The sequence below is a fragment of the Dysidea avara genome, chromosome 6 (genome assembly GCF_963678975.1).
Source record: "Dysidea avara chromosome 6, odDysAvar1.4, whole genome shotgun sequence".
Taxonomy (NCBI): domain Eukaryota; kingdom Metazoa; phylum Porifera; class Demospongiae; order Dictyoceratida; family Dysideidae; genus Dysidea; species Dysidea avara.
The window spans coordinates 34,023,075-34,041,725 of NC_089277.1; the positions used below are offsets into that span (position 1 = coordinate 34,023,075).

The window sequence follows — 18,651 nt, forward strand, 5'->3', positions numbered from 1 at the left end:
CCTATGCGATAGTTAAGCACCTATATACTATAGGCGCTTAAACATAGCACGACGCATGCGACGTTTTTTTTTTTTTTTTTCAATTTATTTAAACAGGGAAGGTAGCATCAGCAAAGCTGTTTTTCAGCTACGCCCTGTATACAGCATACATGTATAAAACTACATACATTTACAAATTAATATTAACTACAATTATATTGTTCTAAATAGCTACTCCTGAATTGAAATAAAGTTGATGCGTGATACAAAGCAGCTGGCAGAGCGTTCCACAATATAGTACCTCTGTAATATAGGCTTCTTTTCCCATAATTAGTCCGTAGCTGTGGAACAAACAAGCGATGAGCATTTCTGCTGATACGTCCCGTAACATATTCAAATATGCCATGGAGATAATCTGGAGCCAACTTGTGCAATACTTTGTAAGTTTGTAGAATGGTATGAAACTTGCGTCGTTCAGTAAGGGACTGTCCTGAGATAGATGAGTCATTACAAAGAGAAATATACTTAGAGTGAAATCTTTCTAAACGTCTAGTTTGGCTTGCATTTGTTGGTTGCCACACCACATCACAATATTCTAGAATGGGCAGAAGATACACTTGGTACAGTAACTTCCTGACAGTAGGAGGAGGTTTTAGGCGATTAATAGAGTAGATTTTTCCCCTCACTCTTTTCAAAACATAATCTATATGATTTTGCCACGTTAAATATTGATCTATAAACAAACCTAGATACTTGGTTGATGTCACTTGCTTCAACATACTGTCATTAAGTGACAAGCATAAAGTCCCACCACTAACTCTTTGTCGTGTACCAATCAACATACAAACTGATTTATCAATGTTCAATTTAAATCCATTCACTGACATCCAGTTAGAAGCCTCCTCAAGGCCATTCTGAAGTACTTGCTCCACTCTTTCTAGTTGACTGCTACTATAGTGCAACTCTGTGTCATCAGCATACATGTTAACATCACATAAAGTAATTGAATTTGGCAAATCATTCACATATATTGAAAACAGCAGAGGTCCCAAGATAGACCCCTGAGGAACTCCTATAGTAACAAGTCCCTTGAATGAAAGGGCATCTTTTACACTTACTTGCTGTGTTCTGTTACATAAAAAACTTTCAATCCACTCATACGCACCTCCTCTAATGCCGTAGCAGTCCAACTTCTGTAACAGGATATTATGATTTACACAATCAAAAGCCTTAGTCAGGTCTAAAAAGATGGCACCCACATACTGTCCAACATCAATTGCCCGGAGCCATGATTCACTGACATGCAGCAGCACATCTTGAGTAGAATACCCAGCTCTAAAACCAGATTGTTTGTTTGAAAAAAGGTTATAACAAGTAAAATGTGACACAAGCTGATCAAAAACAACCCTCTCCAGAATCTTCGAAAAAACCGGTAAGACAGAGATAGGACGAAAGTTAGACAGTGAACAATTTTGATTAGATTTCTGAACTGGTGTCACAACAGCATTTTTCCAAATATCGGGAAATGTTTGTGATATAATACTTTTGTTAATAAGTTTAGTGAGAAGCATAGCCATATTGAATGTTGAGGCTTTAATAAACTTAGTTGGTATTTTATCTATCCCTGCAGATTTGTGAATACTCAGGTCACAAATGCGCCTATGTACTTCCCACACATCAACTTCCTTCATTACCATATCCGGCACATCCGAAACTGCAATATAGGAAAGTGGAGACGTAGTTGACAATTGCATCTTACCAACAGTTTTATGAGCAATAGTAAGAAAATGCTGGTTAATGGATTCAACATCTATATTAGGGATGCAGCTGTGAACCCTCTGTCGCATTGATAGATGTTTAAAATTTCTCCAAAACTTATGTGAGTCATTTGATAGATTATGTGATAGTGTTGCCAAAAACTTCTGCTTTGCAGATCTAGTCAAAGCTGTAACCTGGTTTCGACTTTTCTTGTATCTATTCCAATCTTCAGGGTTGCCTGATTTCAATGCCCTACGATGCAACCAGTCCCTCTGGTGTCGCAAAACAGTAATATCAGCATCATGTGACCATGGATGACTAGTACGTTTAACCCTCATCTTTTTAAGAGGTAACACTGCATCAAGGACATACTGCATCACTAAAGTAAACGCTTCTGTACAAACACTTACATCATCAACTTTAAATATCTCATCCCAGGAACCATCAAGCAATGTCATAGATAGTTAACTGTTACTGTACTTTAGCTATTATAAGTAACGCTATATTTAGTATGATGTAATGCTGTGCTATAATTGGAGTATGTAGTGTGTTATTAGATCGAGTGTGCGTGTTGTGGTATCCTTCCCTTCCCGATCAATCGTGTACAACAAGGAACCTGGTCTCCTTCTAAACGTCCCGATATCGACATCTGGTGCTGTATCCCAGGATCTGTTGCCTTACTCCAGGATTTCGCTTGTCCTTCGACATTATTTTTTAACCACTCACCTAGACGTCGTGGTACCGTGGCAAACCTAACGGTACCACTGAAGGCAAGCGATACCTTGTTGCGAACACTTGTTGTTGCTCTCATTTACCTTAGGTCAGGATGGAGGACATTCAACGGCACCGCGGTTCACGAAAAGGCTACCGCTCACACCTCACGAGATTGTTCGCTAATTCTGATGAACTGCTGAACACGGTCACTACCGACCTTACCGAAGAGACAAGGATTAAAACCTCTACAGCTCTGGAGTCGTTAATTCATCAATTTAATCGTAAGGAAAAGTTACTCACTGATTTAGACGCCAAGATCCTCTCACTCATTGAAAACGAGGATGAATTAGAGACGGAAGTTCTTGAAACCGAAGAGGTTCAGTGTAAAATAACAGAGACAGTTGGAAACATTAAGTCATTCATCAAAACATATTTGCAGAACAGCATTCAGCAGCCTACTCACTCAGAGCAGCCTAGATCAAAACTACTGGATTCACAACCAACACTAGCTACAAACTCAGAAGCCACTGGCGACACAGAAAGTAACTTGTCCATGACCCTGGAGACTGGTGCTTCACTACCTGCCCCTGTCCGCGACAGTAGTTCCACTGATAAGGAAGCAGCGGTAACATTGCACACCCTACAAGACAAGTCTATTGCCTCTGACACGGGTGCTACCCGACAAGACAGGTCTATTGCCCCTGGCAAGGGTGCTACTAACAGTGAAGGTGGAATAGCTATACGCCTACCAAAGCTTACAATCTCTGTGTTTGGAGGTGATCCATTAGACTGGCAGCCCTTTTGGGATAGTTATGAAGCAGCAATTCACAATAATTCACAGCTAACTGGTGCACAGAAGCTAACTTACCTACGTGCCCAATTACGTGGTGATGCTGCCCAAGTTATTGCTGGACTTCCGCTTACCTCTTCTAGCTACCAGCACTCTGTTGAAGTTTTACAGAAACGTTTTGGTCAAAATCACCTACTGGTTAGTTCACACATCCAGGCGTTAATTGACCTTTCAACTCCAACAGACACCTTAGAGGGCTTAAGACGGTTTCATGACCTGATTGAAAGCCACATCCGTAGCTTGGCTTCCCTAGGAAAGAAAACTGACTCTTACAGTGCAATGCTTGTCCCCTTCCTGCTAAGAAAGCTACCAGTCAACACCATCAGAAACATAGCTAGAGCTCGTGAAAACAGTGATTGGACTATAGAGGAACTTCAAGCAGCCCTACTTAAGGAAATCAGAATATTTGAAACCAGTCTCCATAGTGTCATACCCCGAAGATCGAAGAGTTCTGAAGGTGCCTCAACTCTTCCAACAGCTGCCTTTCATGCAAATGTTAAGGGCACATCAACTAACCACAGTCAACGCCCTAGTTGCAGCTACTGCAAGAACACTACACACAATTCCAGCAACTGTGATACAATTAAGACGCAACAAGCAAGAGTAGATTTCATCAAACAAAATAACCTATGTTTCAATTGTCTGGGCCATCACAGGGTGTCTAGGTGCACTTCAAAGACACGTTGCCGGCTATGCAGAAGGAAACATCATACCAGCCTCTGCACCAATAACACGGATGATTCAGCTAGTAGAGCATCCAGCCAGACAGCACCACGTGGAACTCTTCAAAGTCCGGCCACCACCAATCCTACTAGTAATCCACCAACTATGAATCCGTCGGCTAACAACTCCAATCCAGCTCAAAATACACCGCCAGTAGCATCCTTGACAATATCAACAACTGCAACTCTACAATCTATACAGTTGACAAAGGAGCCTATCTGTTTGCTGAAGACAGCAGTTGCTACAGTCGCCCATGAAGGCACTCAAGTGGACGCAAACATTCTATTCGATGAAGGCTCCCAACGTTCCTTCGCAACACAAATATTAATCGACAAGCTACGATTGCAGCCTCATCAGACAGAATTAATACAACTCTCTACATTTGGATCTCCTAACCCACAAGTAAAGAAACTGAATGTCGCAAGTCTTCAAGTGATCACTAAATCAGGTACACCTATCTCCATAACTGTTTTAATTGTTCCCTCCATAGCCACACCCTTGGAGAACACAGTAGAAACATCCTGTTTGACTGATCTACCTCACCTCAAGGGACTTCAGTTAGCACATCCAGTAACCAGATCTGACAGCTTTGAAATTTCATTGTTAATTGGTGCTAACCACTATTGGGACTTCGTGGGTGACCACACTGTTCGTGGCAATGGGCCTACTGCAATCAGTTCTAAACTTGGATACCTCTTGTCAGGTCCACTTTCAATTACAAACCCACAGCAACCAAGGAACATCACCAATCTAATGTGTATGATAACCAATAGCAGACAAGAAGAGGAGGAACTGCAACACATGTGGTCTGTTGAATCTATTGGTATTTCTCAATCAACCCCACTTGATCCCGACGAACAATTTTTTCAGAATTATTCTTCAACCGCTATTTCCCGGTGTGCTGACGGCTCATACATGGCAAGGCTCCCATGGAAAGAACAACATCCTCTGCTACCAACTAATTTCAACATATCTCAGAAGAGAACCACCTCATTAGTGCGACGACTAGCCCAAACACCACACATGCTATCAACGTATGATGCTATCATTTCTGACCAGTTAAAACGTGGATTCATTGAAAGAGTACAGGCATCTAATACATCCACTGGCGTCCACTACATTCCACACCATGCTGTGCGAAAGGATTCGGTGACTACGCCTATTCGTATTGTGTTTGATTGCAGCTGCAGTGAGTCTAGATCCTCCGCAAGTCTCAATGATTGTCTTGAACCAGGTCCTACGCTACTAAATGATCTGTGCTCAATCATCCTCCGATTTCGTCTACACAATTACGGATTTGCTACAGACATCGAGAAGGCCTTTCTCCAAATCAAACTACATCATAATGATCGAGATTACACAAGATTCTTGTGGCTCTCCGACACAAGTAATCCCAACAGTGAACTCATAACATACCGCTTTCAAGCAGTATTATTTGGAGCAACCTCCTCCCCATTCATCCTGAATGCAGTTCTACGTCATCATTTGCAACAGTATCAAACAACTGTAGCAGATGACATCACTCACAACCTTTATGTTGATAACATCATTTCAGGTTGTTCATCAGCAGAGGCTGCTACACAGTATTACCAACAAGCTCGACAAATCATGAAAGAGGCAAACTTCAACTTACGCAGTTGGGCATCCAACAGTTCTGTATTGAACACTCTTGCTGCAGAGGATGCTACCGCAGACCCTAATACAACTGTTAACATCCTTGGCATTCAGTGGTCAACTCATGATGATCAACTACACCTTACTCCTAGCAAACTTGCCAACATCAATAACTTAGTCACCAAGCGTGAAGTCTTACAGCAGTCCTGCAAAGTTTTTGATCCCATAGGGCTTGCTACTCCTGTTACAATTAGAGCTAAAATGCTCATTCAAAGGCTCTGGAAGGAGAGTGTGGACTGGGATGAACCATTGAGTGATATCCTATGTCAAGAATGGTCCTCAATTTTTACAGATTTAGTCTCTGTTAGTGAGCTAGCAATTCCACGCCAGTACTACAGCTGTGAATCTAAAATGACCAATGCTGAACTACATCTGTTTTGTGATGCTAACATCAAGGCCTATGGCACCATCGCCTTTTTTCGTCAGAAGGATGAAACCACCTTTGTGATGGCAAGAGGAAGAGTGGCTCCTTTGAAACCTCTTACAGTACCACAACTTGAACTACTAGGAGCACTCACAGCAACACGACTTAGTGATTATCTTCAAACTTCCTTCACACGACACAAATTCAAGTCATATTTTTGGACTGACAGTCAAATAGTGCTGTACTGGATACAGGGAAATAAAAAGCTGAAGCCATTTGTACAACACCGTGTTAGTGAAATCCAACTAATTACACAGAAGTATGACGCCACTTGGCACTACTGTCCGACAGCCGATAACCCTGCTGACATGATCACTAGAGGGTCCAGTACCAGTCAACTTTCATCTTCTTTACTCTGGAACAAAGGCCCACCATGGTTAACTAATGACAGCAATTGGCCACAATGGACCCCTTCCTCAACCTTCCACTTACATGTGGCAGCCATCACCTGTGAGGAATTTATACCTGCAGCTCCACAACCATTGTCATCATCCCCAACCATCAGTCTTCACAACATCATCGATCCCAACAATTACAGCAGCTTGGGAAAATTGCTAAGAGTCTCAGCCTATGTTTACAGGTTCATTACAGCCATCAGGAAACGCAATGACTGCCAGTGTGAGCAACTTACAGCTACAGAAATTGACCTTGCCAGAATACAGTGGATAAAGAACAGCCAGTATCAGATTTATGCAACTGAGATATCCAACCTTAATTCCCCTAACTCCAGTAACAAACAGTCTACACTAGTACGTCAACTACGATTGTTCATCGACAGTAATGGCCTACTTCGATGTGGTGGGAGAATCCATAACGCTCCGTTGACACAACTAGCCAAATTTCCATATCTATTACCTCCAAAACATCCGTTTACAGCTTTAGTAGTGTATGCTGCACATGTTAAACTCTACCACTCGGGAGTTGGAACTACAGTAACAGCCCTGCGCCAGTCCTATTGGATACCAAGAGCCAGACAGTACGTGAGATCACTTCTCCGTCGATGTGTAATATGCAGAAAACATTCAGGCAAACCATACACAGCCCCAGACCCAGCTCCTTTACCAAAGGCAAGATTGCAGAATGTACAGCCGTTCTCAGTGACTGGGGTGGACTTCACCGGAGCTCTCTATGTGTACAACCGAGGCGAGGAATTCAAGGTATATGTATGCTTATTCACATGTGCTACCAGTAGGGCAGTACATCTGGAGGTAGTTGCTGATTTGTCGACAGAGACATTTATCCTGGCCTTTCGTTGTTTTACTGGACGCAGGTCAACACCTCATCTGATGATATCTGATAATGCCACCACCTTCCAGGCAGCAGCTGAAGAGTTAAAGGCCCTATATTTGTCTCAGGAAATAAGAACAGTGCTAAGCCATGAAGGAGTGACCTGGAAATTCATCCCGAAAAAGGCCCCATGGTTTGGGGGATTTTGGGAGCGCCTGATAGGCCTCACAAAATCCGCAATCAAGAAAGTGCTTGGAAGAGCCCACATTTCTCTAGAGGTTCTGCAAACAATTGTGGTAGAAGTGGAGGCCCTGATGAATGATCGGCCTTTGACATACGTGTCTGATGACCCAAAGGATCCTGAACCATTAACACCCTCCCACTTGTTATCTGGAAGGAGAATCACAAGCTTACCACATGAACAGAGAACTATGGATGAGGTTAGTGATCCAAGTTACAACGAACACGATCGTCTCTCCAAAGATGCAAAGACTCAAGGCTTGCTGTTACAACACTTTACAACGAGGTGGAGGAATGAATATTTAACTTCCCTCCGGGAATTTCATCGCACGTCTGGAAGCAATGAATGCAAAATTGCTGTGGGGGATGTTGTGCTTGTGCACGATGATGGGCCTCGCGTCAAATGGAGATTGGCTGTTGTCGAGGAATTGACATATGGAGGTGACGGTTTGGTGAGAGCCGCAAACATTAGGACCAGTACAGGTCAAACAAATAGACCTATTGTCAGGCTGGTCCCACTTGAAGTATCTGCTCAAGGCAAGGACACTGTCTGTAGTAAGGACAACAAACCGGATTGTGAGGTCGAGAAGACAAGTTCAACGAGTAATAGTCAAGTGGATATCCCCGAAGAAGTTATTGAAACGCGTCCTACAAGGAGCTCAGCTAATAAGGCTCGAGAAAGATTAACACAGTGGGCTAACATTCTTTCGGGGGCCCCGGAGGATGTCATAGATAGTTAACTGTTACTGTACTTTAGCTATTATAAGTAACGCTATATTTAGTATGATGTAATGCTGTGCTATAATTGGAGTATGTAGTGTGTTATTAGATCGAGTGTGCGTGTTGTGGTATCCTTCCCTTCCCGATCAATCGTGTACAACAAGGAACCTGGTCTCCTTCTAAACGTCCCGATATCGACAAGCAAAACCTTTTCAAGCCTGGTCTTGTCCAACTTTCTATAACATCTAGAATAAACAATCCTACAATGTGATGACCTGTTAATACCTCTAGCACAAAAGTGTGTATAAGTGTCTCGTGGGCTCGCGTTAAATGCGCAAAACGCGAGCCCGGCTGCACACGGAACCGTAGTATAAAAGCTACTGGAGACCAGGGACGCCATTTGCCGAGTTGTCAAGCAAAGCTGCAACCGAAAATTGTTTTAGACACAAAACACAGTGATTAACTGAGTTCCTCTTCAGCTAACGTCGACGTGGGCCACTGCTAGCTATAGAACTTGCTAGCTACAGAGTACAGAGCTCGCTAGCTATAGAGCTTGCTAGCTAACTGCTAGCTGATCCAAGCGGACGCCGGAGTTATGGACCAGCAGCAGTCAGAGTCAGGTTCAGCTGAATGTGAGGATAGCAAAGCCAATGATACTGCAGCCAAAAAAAAAGCACTCTGTAAAACAGTTTCAGGAACCAGGTTGAATCCAATTGTGGTTAGTCTGTGTGACATGATCCAATTCGGTGTATTTTTTATCTAATGTTTCATAGTACTATATATTAATAAGTGGTAGTCTATAATGAGTTAGCTAGTCTAATGCTTATCAGCTTGGACTGCCGCTTCTTTTCCAGGCCCTATTGGACTGCTGCCCTTGTGTGTAGCTAACAGTTGTGGGGCCCCCGGGATACTAGTCAAGTGACATAAAATTATGTGTATAGGATACTCATGTTAAATGTGTGTGTGTGCATCCCAGCTTATAAAGTTCTAAAATACATTGTAAAGGTTATTGTAGCTAATTCTCACTCCTCGCAGTAGCTAAATCACACACTCAATCATGAAGCCATATACTCGGAACTGTGACAACATAGCTATGTAGACAGAGAAAATAATATAAAAGTAATAATATTTAATAATGATACATTACCAAATCAATAAAGGATACACACATTAAACCTATGCTGATACTTAATTCATTAGCTAAAAAGGTTGAATGAGTCTGTATAAACATGAATGTAGCTGTTACAATAACAACTTGTCTCAAGAAGAAACATTGCAAGAATGAAATCCTAATAGATGCTTTATAATGCAATTATGATATCCTCCTTTGGCGTTGTACAGAAAGATTCCTGTGATTCAATAAGGAAAAGTGAATGTTTAAGTAGTAGTTGAATCAGCTCTAGTTGGAATGCAGAGAATTCGAAGATGTTGGGCCTCAGCTGTTGTGACTCCCTTGGTGCATGTCTAGATTGCATGTTTGGGGGGATCAAGTCACTACTGGGTCTGGAAATTTTTCTGCATTCTTTATGCAGGCCTAACCTACTCACAGGTCCCTAGTTGGATAGAACTTATAAGTTCTATCCAACTAGGGACCTGTGAGTAGGTTAGGCCTGTAAATACAGGGAGTCAGAAACATTTATCTAGAACCATAAAGAATAATAATTAATATAAAAAAAGTGTAGCTACGTACATGTACATGCAGTGCTATAGTTATAGTGTACAAATTTTCTGTGGTGCATGCATGTTGGTGTCATTTTGTAAGCTGCTTAGTTAATAAAGTGGAGGAAAATTAATAAAGATTGATGTTTGATGGTATTACACACCATAATAATACAGAGCTATTTCTCTCATGTTGACCTGATCTGATATTTGATGTGTAGCTGTTTTGCATGTTTGGAAGAATCGTTTTCGAATGCCACACACACACACACAAGCACACACACACTCACACACACACACACACACACGCACACACGCACACGCACACACACACTCACACACACACACACACACACACACACACCACACACACACACAAACACACACACAAACACACACACACACCACACACACACACACCACACACACACTCACACAAACACACACACACACAAACACACACACACACACACAAACACACACACAAACACACACACACCACACATAAACATAAAGCTTTGGCTTGAGACTTTTAGCCATTTTATCTCACACTAGATTTAGAGGTTCATTCACACACATTTAAAGCACGCATTGATATTTAGCAGCTGCATATATCATATTATCATGATAGTAGATAAATTAACTTTTGAATCACCCTGGGGAGTTGGTATATTCCTATTTCATAGGAATCTTGGAATAGTGTATATATATGATAAATAATTGTGCTAATTATAAGATGAACGTAGAAATGTGACGTATGTTATAATTAGTTTGTATTTGAAATACTGTTGTGTGTATATATATATATTTTAATGTTGCACTTGTTAATTTGCCTACAGTTGGGAAAGTTGAAAAAAGCAGCCAGAGAGAATGATTTGCAGGCATTTAAAGACTTCCACAGTAGTGGCAAAAATGTTACTGAATGCTTTGTTGACAATTTTGGGGTAAGTGTGTACTACATTGAGTGCAATAAGCCTGACACTAAAGTAAGTAATCTCAGTGAGGCACAGTGATGTCACTGTGAGGGTTATATGTACATCTACTGTATGTAGCTGCACATTTAATTGAGAAACTCAACCAAGTGTAATAAATTTTCAATGAGACAATAAAAAGTTGAGTGCATGGATATCAAACAAATTTCCTGGATTTTTTAGCCTTTTCTTGTTTCTCCTTTCCTACATGTGTTTCTGCCAACTTAGCTGTTTGTTCCAAGCATTCAGGTCACCAAACTGCTGTATATACAACAATCACTATCCAATCAGTGATAGAACAGGAGAGCACAGCATTTTAGGATACTGGTTCTATGGAATCTATTCTGTAACAGGGCCAGGGATTTTATAGCAAAGGAATTATAAAGACTTCTGTCAAGTTTAAAGGCCTTTCGATTCTGTGAAATGAATATTTGCTTTCTGGTCAAACTTTGCTACGTATTACTACCATGAATGATAATTGTAAGAGATGCACTGATAGCCAGCCTTAAAATAATAATTATAAGCTGTATGTATACAGGTGAATACCACAGACTAATGGCTAACAGGTCACAAGTGCAATTTGCTATGTACTGCAATAACTGCAATACAGTTGACTGAGACGTACACAACATTTATAGTATAGTAATGCAGTGCTACCTGCCAAACCTCCTACAAAGAAGTTTGGTGGGATGTGATGTCAAGTGAATAAAGTTTATACAATTGTTAACTCTAGGATTCTTCAGTGGATAAACAGCCCCAAAAAGTGTAATAATCACTTGGGTGCAATTGAGGTAATTATTACATCATTCTTGAGGTGTGCTTATATGCTCAAGAATCCTAGCAATGGGTGTCTTACACTTATATTTATGTAGACAATGGCCCTCATAAATGGAATCTTAAATGGAATTTTCACAAAGTATGTAATTTGTCAAAATGTGTGGCTAGGTGTTTAACTGAGTAAGACACCTGTGTACAGGTCTCTTAACAGATTAAAAACCCTACATATTTTGCAAATACCAAAGCATTCTCTGAATGCCATTTTCTAAAAACTGTTAACCTTAGTGTTTATCTTGTCACACCATCAACAAATAGCATGTCAATACCACTATGTCTGGCCTCCCTCCTAGCTTAATAACACACACTTTAATAGGCTAACAGTGCAACACAGGTAGTTGGAAAAGGCGGATACGGTTGGATGCGGATGCGGACGCGGACACGGACATTTTCAAAAGCACTTTTACATTTATATAACAGTTATTTTTCATACCTAACGCTGTTTTTACAGCAGTCTTTGCTTCCAGACCCAGGGGTCGATCTTGTCATAGCACTTATCCATATATAAGTGCATGTGCGAAGGATATACTAGCACTCTAAAGACCATATAGCGTTGTATACATGCTCTAGAAATCTAATTCAGAGTTACAGAGATTAATCTAGCATGTCCCAACCTAATCTCGTAGGTTAGGTCTTTGAAATCCTCAACACTCGGTATAAGTGCCTGCGCCTTATGCATGCTAAAAGGCGTAAGATTATGGATTTGGTCTGCTAAGCTAAGTTGCATGGGGCATACAAGCTAATCTCTACAACTATATATCTCTGTATTAGACTTTAGAGCATGTATTATGGTCTTTGGCATGCTGTGGAGTGCTGGTCTAGCCCTTCGCACATGCGCTTATAAATGGATAAGCACTATGACAAGATCGACACCTGGGTCTGGAAGCGAAGACTGCTGTAAAAACAGCATTAGGTATGAAAAATAACTGTTATATAAATGTAAAAGTGCTTTTTGAAAATGTCCGTGCCTGTGTTCGAGCCCGACCGTATCCACCTTTTCCAACTACCCGTGCTACACTTAGAATTTTTTTTCTCAATTATGACCTTACAACTAGTGCAATTTGTCAGCAATTGTCAAATGTTATTTTGCACACTGCAAAACATTACCCTGAAATTATGAACTGCAATGCCTCCAGCGACAGAATATACGTATATGTGACAACTGATCCAAATTGCTCATCAGGCAAAATCAAACAAACACCACCAGTGGATAGCTACACTATCATACTGGTACTTTTACTCCTCAATACTACTCAAACTACCTGAGGCTGGTATGGCCTGATATTGTGAGCCAAATGATTTTTCTGTTTATTTTGTTGCATATCAGTCACTAAAAAGCCAGCACAGCCCTTTTATCTCGTTTCTGGACTTCAATCGTGGTCTGCCTCCATTTTGAAGTCTATCTCTTGCCCACACTGCCACCCCACCCTCCTTTCCTTTGTGAGCACTAGTGATACTACTTCACTCGTCCATCTGCTCCCCTTCTCTATCTTATTTGGCAGGAAACTCTACAAGCAGCTACAAGTACTGAAAGATGTCTGAAAGGGAATACGATCGATTCATCTCTTGTGTAAATTTCATATGCGTGCTTGCCTGGCAAGTAGAGGTGGGCGATAGCAAAATTTTCACAAAACTATCGCGATAGTAATAAATATATCACGATAACGATATGTATCATGATAGTATCTAAAGGACAAATCAGTAGTTAGCTGCTTGTACAATTGAAAATTTTGTGAACAAACTTGCTAATTTATACATTGTTTACACCTAAACATTGCTCCTTTCTTGTGAAAAGGCAAGAATATGGTTCATGAATAGAACTACTTAGTAGTCATTTAGAAATGTAACATCCATCACGATAGTGTAGAGGCTAAATATCATGATACGATTTGAAAATTAATATCTCGATATTTTTTTTACTATTGCCGAGCTCTACTGGCAAGTTATGCTGACTTGATTTCTTTACATCCATTTGTCTCAAAAATTCTAATGTGCTCATTTTTCCAAAATCCAGTCACATAATATTATACTAGAGCAAGTAGAATCAGGCCCATGGACTACACCACTATATTTATAATGGTAGCTGGAACCAAGAGAAGGAATGACTTCAACTGTGAGGTAATCACAAAGTCACCGACAATAAGTGTATTGAATACCCACTACTAACAGAAGAAGATTCTGGCTGTGGACTGAAGAGTGTAACAAAACTTCTGAGAATGCAGAATGCTTTCAACTGATGAGGCTCTATTAATCCATTATGTTCACATTATTATGAACTTAGGACACTGGCAGCTCATTTAAGACTGAAAGCTATAACATGGAAACAGGATTTTCAAGTGCTGTAATTTCTTGGAAGAGTGTGCATCTCTAGGAGAACAAGAATTATAGCTTATTTGCAAATATAAGAAACACTGGCATTATTTGGTGGTACAAAAAATGTGTACCAAATTTTCACATTTTTTTATTACAATTTCTTATACTATACAGAATATTAGTTGTACAAGTAGCTAACAGCTATGTTTCCCACCATCTTAGATTGTTTGTATTATGAGAGGTTGAATATATCAGGTGTACTCCAAACAGGTGCAGGGTGCATGTGAAAGGAAGGCAAAGAGGTGTTCCAAAATTGACGAGTATACATGTAGAAATGAAACAAGCACACAAAAAAATGGAATTTTCAACTATAGTAGGGACCATAGCACATCAATAAAAAGTACTGGAACAAGCTGGAGTATAGTGCATGATATGAAATCACAGTAAAACAATTAGAAGTGTTATATCCCTACTGTGCTAAGATACCACAACGGAAATGTACAGTAGGGATGTAACACTTCTTATTTTTTACTGTGATTTAATAATATCATGCACTACTCCAGTTTGTTTCAGTACCTTTTTATTGATGTGCTATGGTCCCTACTCTAGTTGAAAATACCAAGTTTTTGTGCACTTGTTTGTTAACTTTTTTATAAATAATTATTATGACTGGTGAATCCACACATATCACATCAAAAGAAAGAAAGGTGCAGCGCCCCAGTTTTATCAATTATCATCTGAAAAGTTAAGTATCCATTATGCTTCATTATCAGCTATGTTCAACCCGTTATACAACAATACAAATCAAGAACTGTTCGAAAAGCACCTCTGCAATCAATGTAGCCACTATGAAAAACATGGACGATTTCCATTATGAAAGGGAGTCATCATGTGATACCGACAAATTGACACATTTTGCTGTCAGCAAGGATAAATGGGACACAAAGGAGGACACTGGTAAGTCCATGAAGAATGCACTGTATGTACTGCGGTATGCCAAAAGGTACCTCTCAGGCCGAAGCGACATCAAACAGTGAAAAAATCAAGCCCGTAGCCTTAGTTGTTGTTGAGTTACACTTGTCTGAAGGCATCAGTCAGTCAGTTACTCAGTCAGTCAGTAGATACTCCATTAAATCATTTTTTTTAAATTCCATAGCAACTTGTTGAAAGCATTTTGGGTCGATCTGAAGGCTTGTTTGGGTTTAGTTTTACCTAATCAATACTGCCTCATCGTCATCTGGGAAAAGTGAGACTGTTTTTTGGTGATGTTTGTTCATGGGCCACGCCTACACCTTTGTGGTCCCTACTACATAGTACTATCGTACTGTATGGTAGACCAAGTTGTGGTCCAAAACCAACTTAGTTTGCAGTACGGTATGATTGTATGCGTCTTTATTCAACACCACAGAGCTAGAGTTTCATCATTGCCTCAGATCCCTTGTATAGCTCACCATTGGCTTGGAAAAAAAAAAGCTGTCAGCTAAAGCAGACCAACTCTGTCTGATTTATTTTAACAGTGAAATTCAACAGTGACATGTTAAATATTATTAAAACAAGGGAGGGTTGTAAGTTGTCATAATTACTCATATAAAAGCAAAAATAAAATATGTAAGTTGCTTTTTGTTTCAGAAGCTCCAAAATACTGCGAATTTTCTTGCTAGGTTTGTAAATTAAGTTGCTTCTTATCATTCTATCTAAAGTATGATTAAATAGCAAAAGGTTCTCCCTTAGAAGTTTTATTGTGTGTGTGTTGAATGATTTGTGTGTAAATCATAACAGTGATTATTATGGGGATTGTTTTGGCTAGTTGCTATTAATAGTAACAGTGACCACACAGTAACTGTAGATATGTCAAGCATGTCGGTGTACAGTAGCACATAATGCCAACGTGTTTATTTAAGCTAATGATGGGATGTAGGAGGCTCTCATTGGTTAACACATGGTACAAAGTACATACCTACAGCAATTAATGAGTTCAAATTGTTATGGCTATTTGCAAATTGTTACTCTACAAAAATCTCTTTGTCCCATTACATTAAAATGGAGCCATGCTCTTGCTGATGCAATGTAGTTAGAACACACTGACAAGATCTCTATGCAATTAAGAGACTCAAGGACTTTGTAACTATGCGGGTAGCTGAGAGCACATCATTGGAAAGGCTTTAAATTGTGTAGAAATTGGTGAACATTCTAATTGTTTAAGAAAATTTGGATAATGTTAGTCCACTGCAGTTTTCTGCACAAAAATCTTTATGGCAGTCATTGACTTTAAGTATGGCATGTAATTGCCTTAAGTGCACTTCCAATAAGGTGCATGGAGCTTTCTATTGAATGACTGATGGATTGACTGACTGACGGATTGACTGACTGACTGACTGACTGACTGACTGACTGACTGACTGACTGACTGACTGACTGACTGACTGACTGGCTGGCTGACTGACTGGCTGGCTTACCGACCTACCTACGTACCTACCTACCCATACCTACACTTACTGTATCTACTTATACTGATGCTCTGAGACAAGGATAATGGCAAAAGCTAAGGGTTTCTTCTTCACTGTTAGATTTTGCTTAAGCCTGAGAGGTGCCTACTGCATTAAAGTATGGATATTAAGGACTTAAGACCTGTCCTCCCCTCCTTGACATGTCAGTTCAAAGTAAGACATCTGATTTAAAATAGTTTATGCTACGCCTGTAACAGTTGAATTTGGTTGCAGTTCTTGGGGTATTCACTGGTTTTAGAAAACTGGTTAGCTTTTTAAAACAAAATGTTCTGGTAGAATAGTTGACAAAACCTTAAGCCAAAATTCTTGGCATATTTTAAAGTTAATGACTATACAGACTACATAGTACATCACTTGGCTTTTAATTTGTACAGTCTCTATAGTTGTATGGTAACTTGATAATTAATTTATAGGTGCTTGTTCAGCAAAATTAAAGATGTTGGAGAAGCCATTTAAGTGATTTTGTGAAACTATTATTTAGGGTTCCCATGGAATAAGTAAAGCAGCTGCTCTTGTATGAAATCAGTCAGCAAATTTTCTAGAACTGCCCATGAGCATAGCCATCTTTCCAATTCGCAAGTTGAAAAGTGGTAACTAGCACTGGATACTGTAATGAAATATCTTCTCTGAGCAAAAGTGATAGATTTGAAGGCTTCATAGAGCCTCTATTAACTATTATTAAACATCTGTACATTTTGGTCTGGCTGAAGTGATTGCTAATTCCGTATGGGAATGGTGAATTTCTGGAAACATTGTATAATACATTTTTTTAATGGATAGTAAAATCATAATATTATTGTATTAAGATGGCTATACAGGCTATTAGGAGTATAGCCTATATAATTTAATGTTGAATTTTTTTTCTCTAGAGTGACTGGACAGCCTTACATGTTGCTGCACAGTACGGTAGCATGGATGTTTTATCATTTATCGTCCAGTTGGGTGGCCAAGTAAATGCCATAGATCGTGTAAGTTCTATTGTTATACATATGGGTGATACTGAACTTCCATTACTATATTGTATAGATATGTAGTTAGAATACAGGATGACAGAGCATCTTAGTTATTGACACAAATCTGAGATTATGGCAAGGAAAAGTGTTTCAGTAAAATGCTACTATGACTAGTGTGATTATGTCCCACTAAGGTTTCAATTCCTGTAATGCATGCATAACTGGTTACTCTAGTTGTTTTGTTTAACCATCTAACCATCATAATAACCACCATATAACAGATCGATCTAATAAATTACACGTTGAGCACAATTTCAGCTTCACTACAGGTTGTTTGTCCTTTTAACAATGCAGTGTACTTACCCTGAAATCGTCACGCCCTTATGGTCCCGGTTATGGGATTCCTCACAGAATATCATGTTGCGCGAAAGTTACATAATCACAGAAAATGTCTCATCATGAAAGAAGACTAGTTAGTTAGTTGTTTGATTTGCTAATCATGTCTATCATTAAAAAGGAATGAAAGAAGATGACCTGTGACAATGGGGACAGGTACAAGCTACTTTTTCAAGATATGGCACGGTGGCCATGCGTTTCTTTATGCATGCTTATTGGGCGTGACAGTAGAAAACTTGAAGAAACTAGACCTGAGGTGATCACTCTGTAAGGTAACGCCTTAGAATAGTATTAGAAGTAGCATTATATGTTCTCAATTAGATTGATAGAGATAGGATTGTGTTTACAGCTGATTTTACCTTTTTTTTGTTGTTAATAACAATGTTGTGGTTTAAGGTGTGTAAATGAAAACACCTTGATCAAGTTCCTAAGCATGCCATGGATTGAAAATGGGGATGTATTAGCCAACCTGAATGGATATTCACTTAGTAATTATATATCAAAACACACACACTATGTACTAACCGGAAAACCTGATGGTTAGGTGGTTAACACCATCCATTCAATTACCTCTCTTTACAAATTTATTACAGGAACTGTGTAGTACTGCAGTTATTGCTTAGACATCCTCTTCACCATGTAGGTCCAATCAGCATTATTAAATTTGGTTCCACTGCAATTATGACATAATATTAAAATGTTAATTATA

The 18,651-nt window shown here is 39.7% G+C and overlaps 3 protein-coding genes across 3 annotated transcripts in view; all 3 read left to right on the forward strand.

The window, feature by feature from the left end:
* Positions 1-2,189: 2,189 nt before the first annotated feature.
* On the forward strand, positions 2,190-7,456 carry LOC136257499 (uncharacterized). The gene is made up of 2 exons (XM_066050716.1): positions 2,190-7,098; positions 7,149-7,456. Exons 1-2 carry the CDS (start codon positions 2,564-2,566, stop codon positions 7,312-7,314), a joined length of 4,701 nt encoding a protein of 1,566 aa, XP_065906788.1. The 5' UTR covers positions 2,190-2,563; the 3' UTR covers positions 7,315-7,456.
* Positions 7,409-8,329, forward strand: LOC136259425 (uncharacterized). Its single transcript, XM_066052913.1, has one exon. The coding sequence runs from the start codon at positions 7,409-7,411 to the stop codon at positions 8,327-8,329; it is 921 nt and encodes a 306-aa protein (XP_065908985.1).
* A 400-nt stretch (positions 8,330-8,729) lies between these two features.
* LOC136258393 (uncharacterized) overlaps positions 8,730-18,651 on the forward strand; it is a 118,426-nt gene continuing 108,504 nt past the window's right edge. The window contains exons 1-3 of the mRNA XM_066051700.1: positions 8,730-9,027; positions 10,808-10,912; positions 17,463-17,561. Coding sequence (XP_065907772.1) covers positions 8,905-9,027; positions 10,808-10,912; positions 17,463-17,561 — 327 coding nt within the window. The 5' untranslated portion in view covers positions 8,730-8,904. The remainder of the gene's footprint in view (positions 9,028-10,807; positions 10,913-17,462; positions 17,562-18,651) is intronic.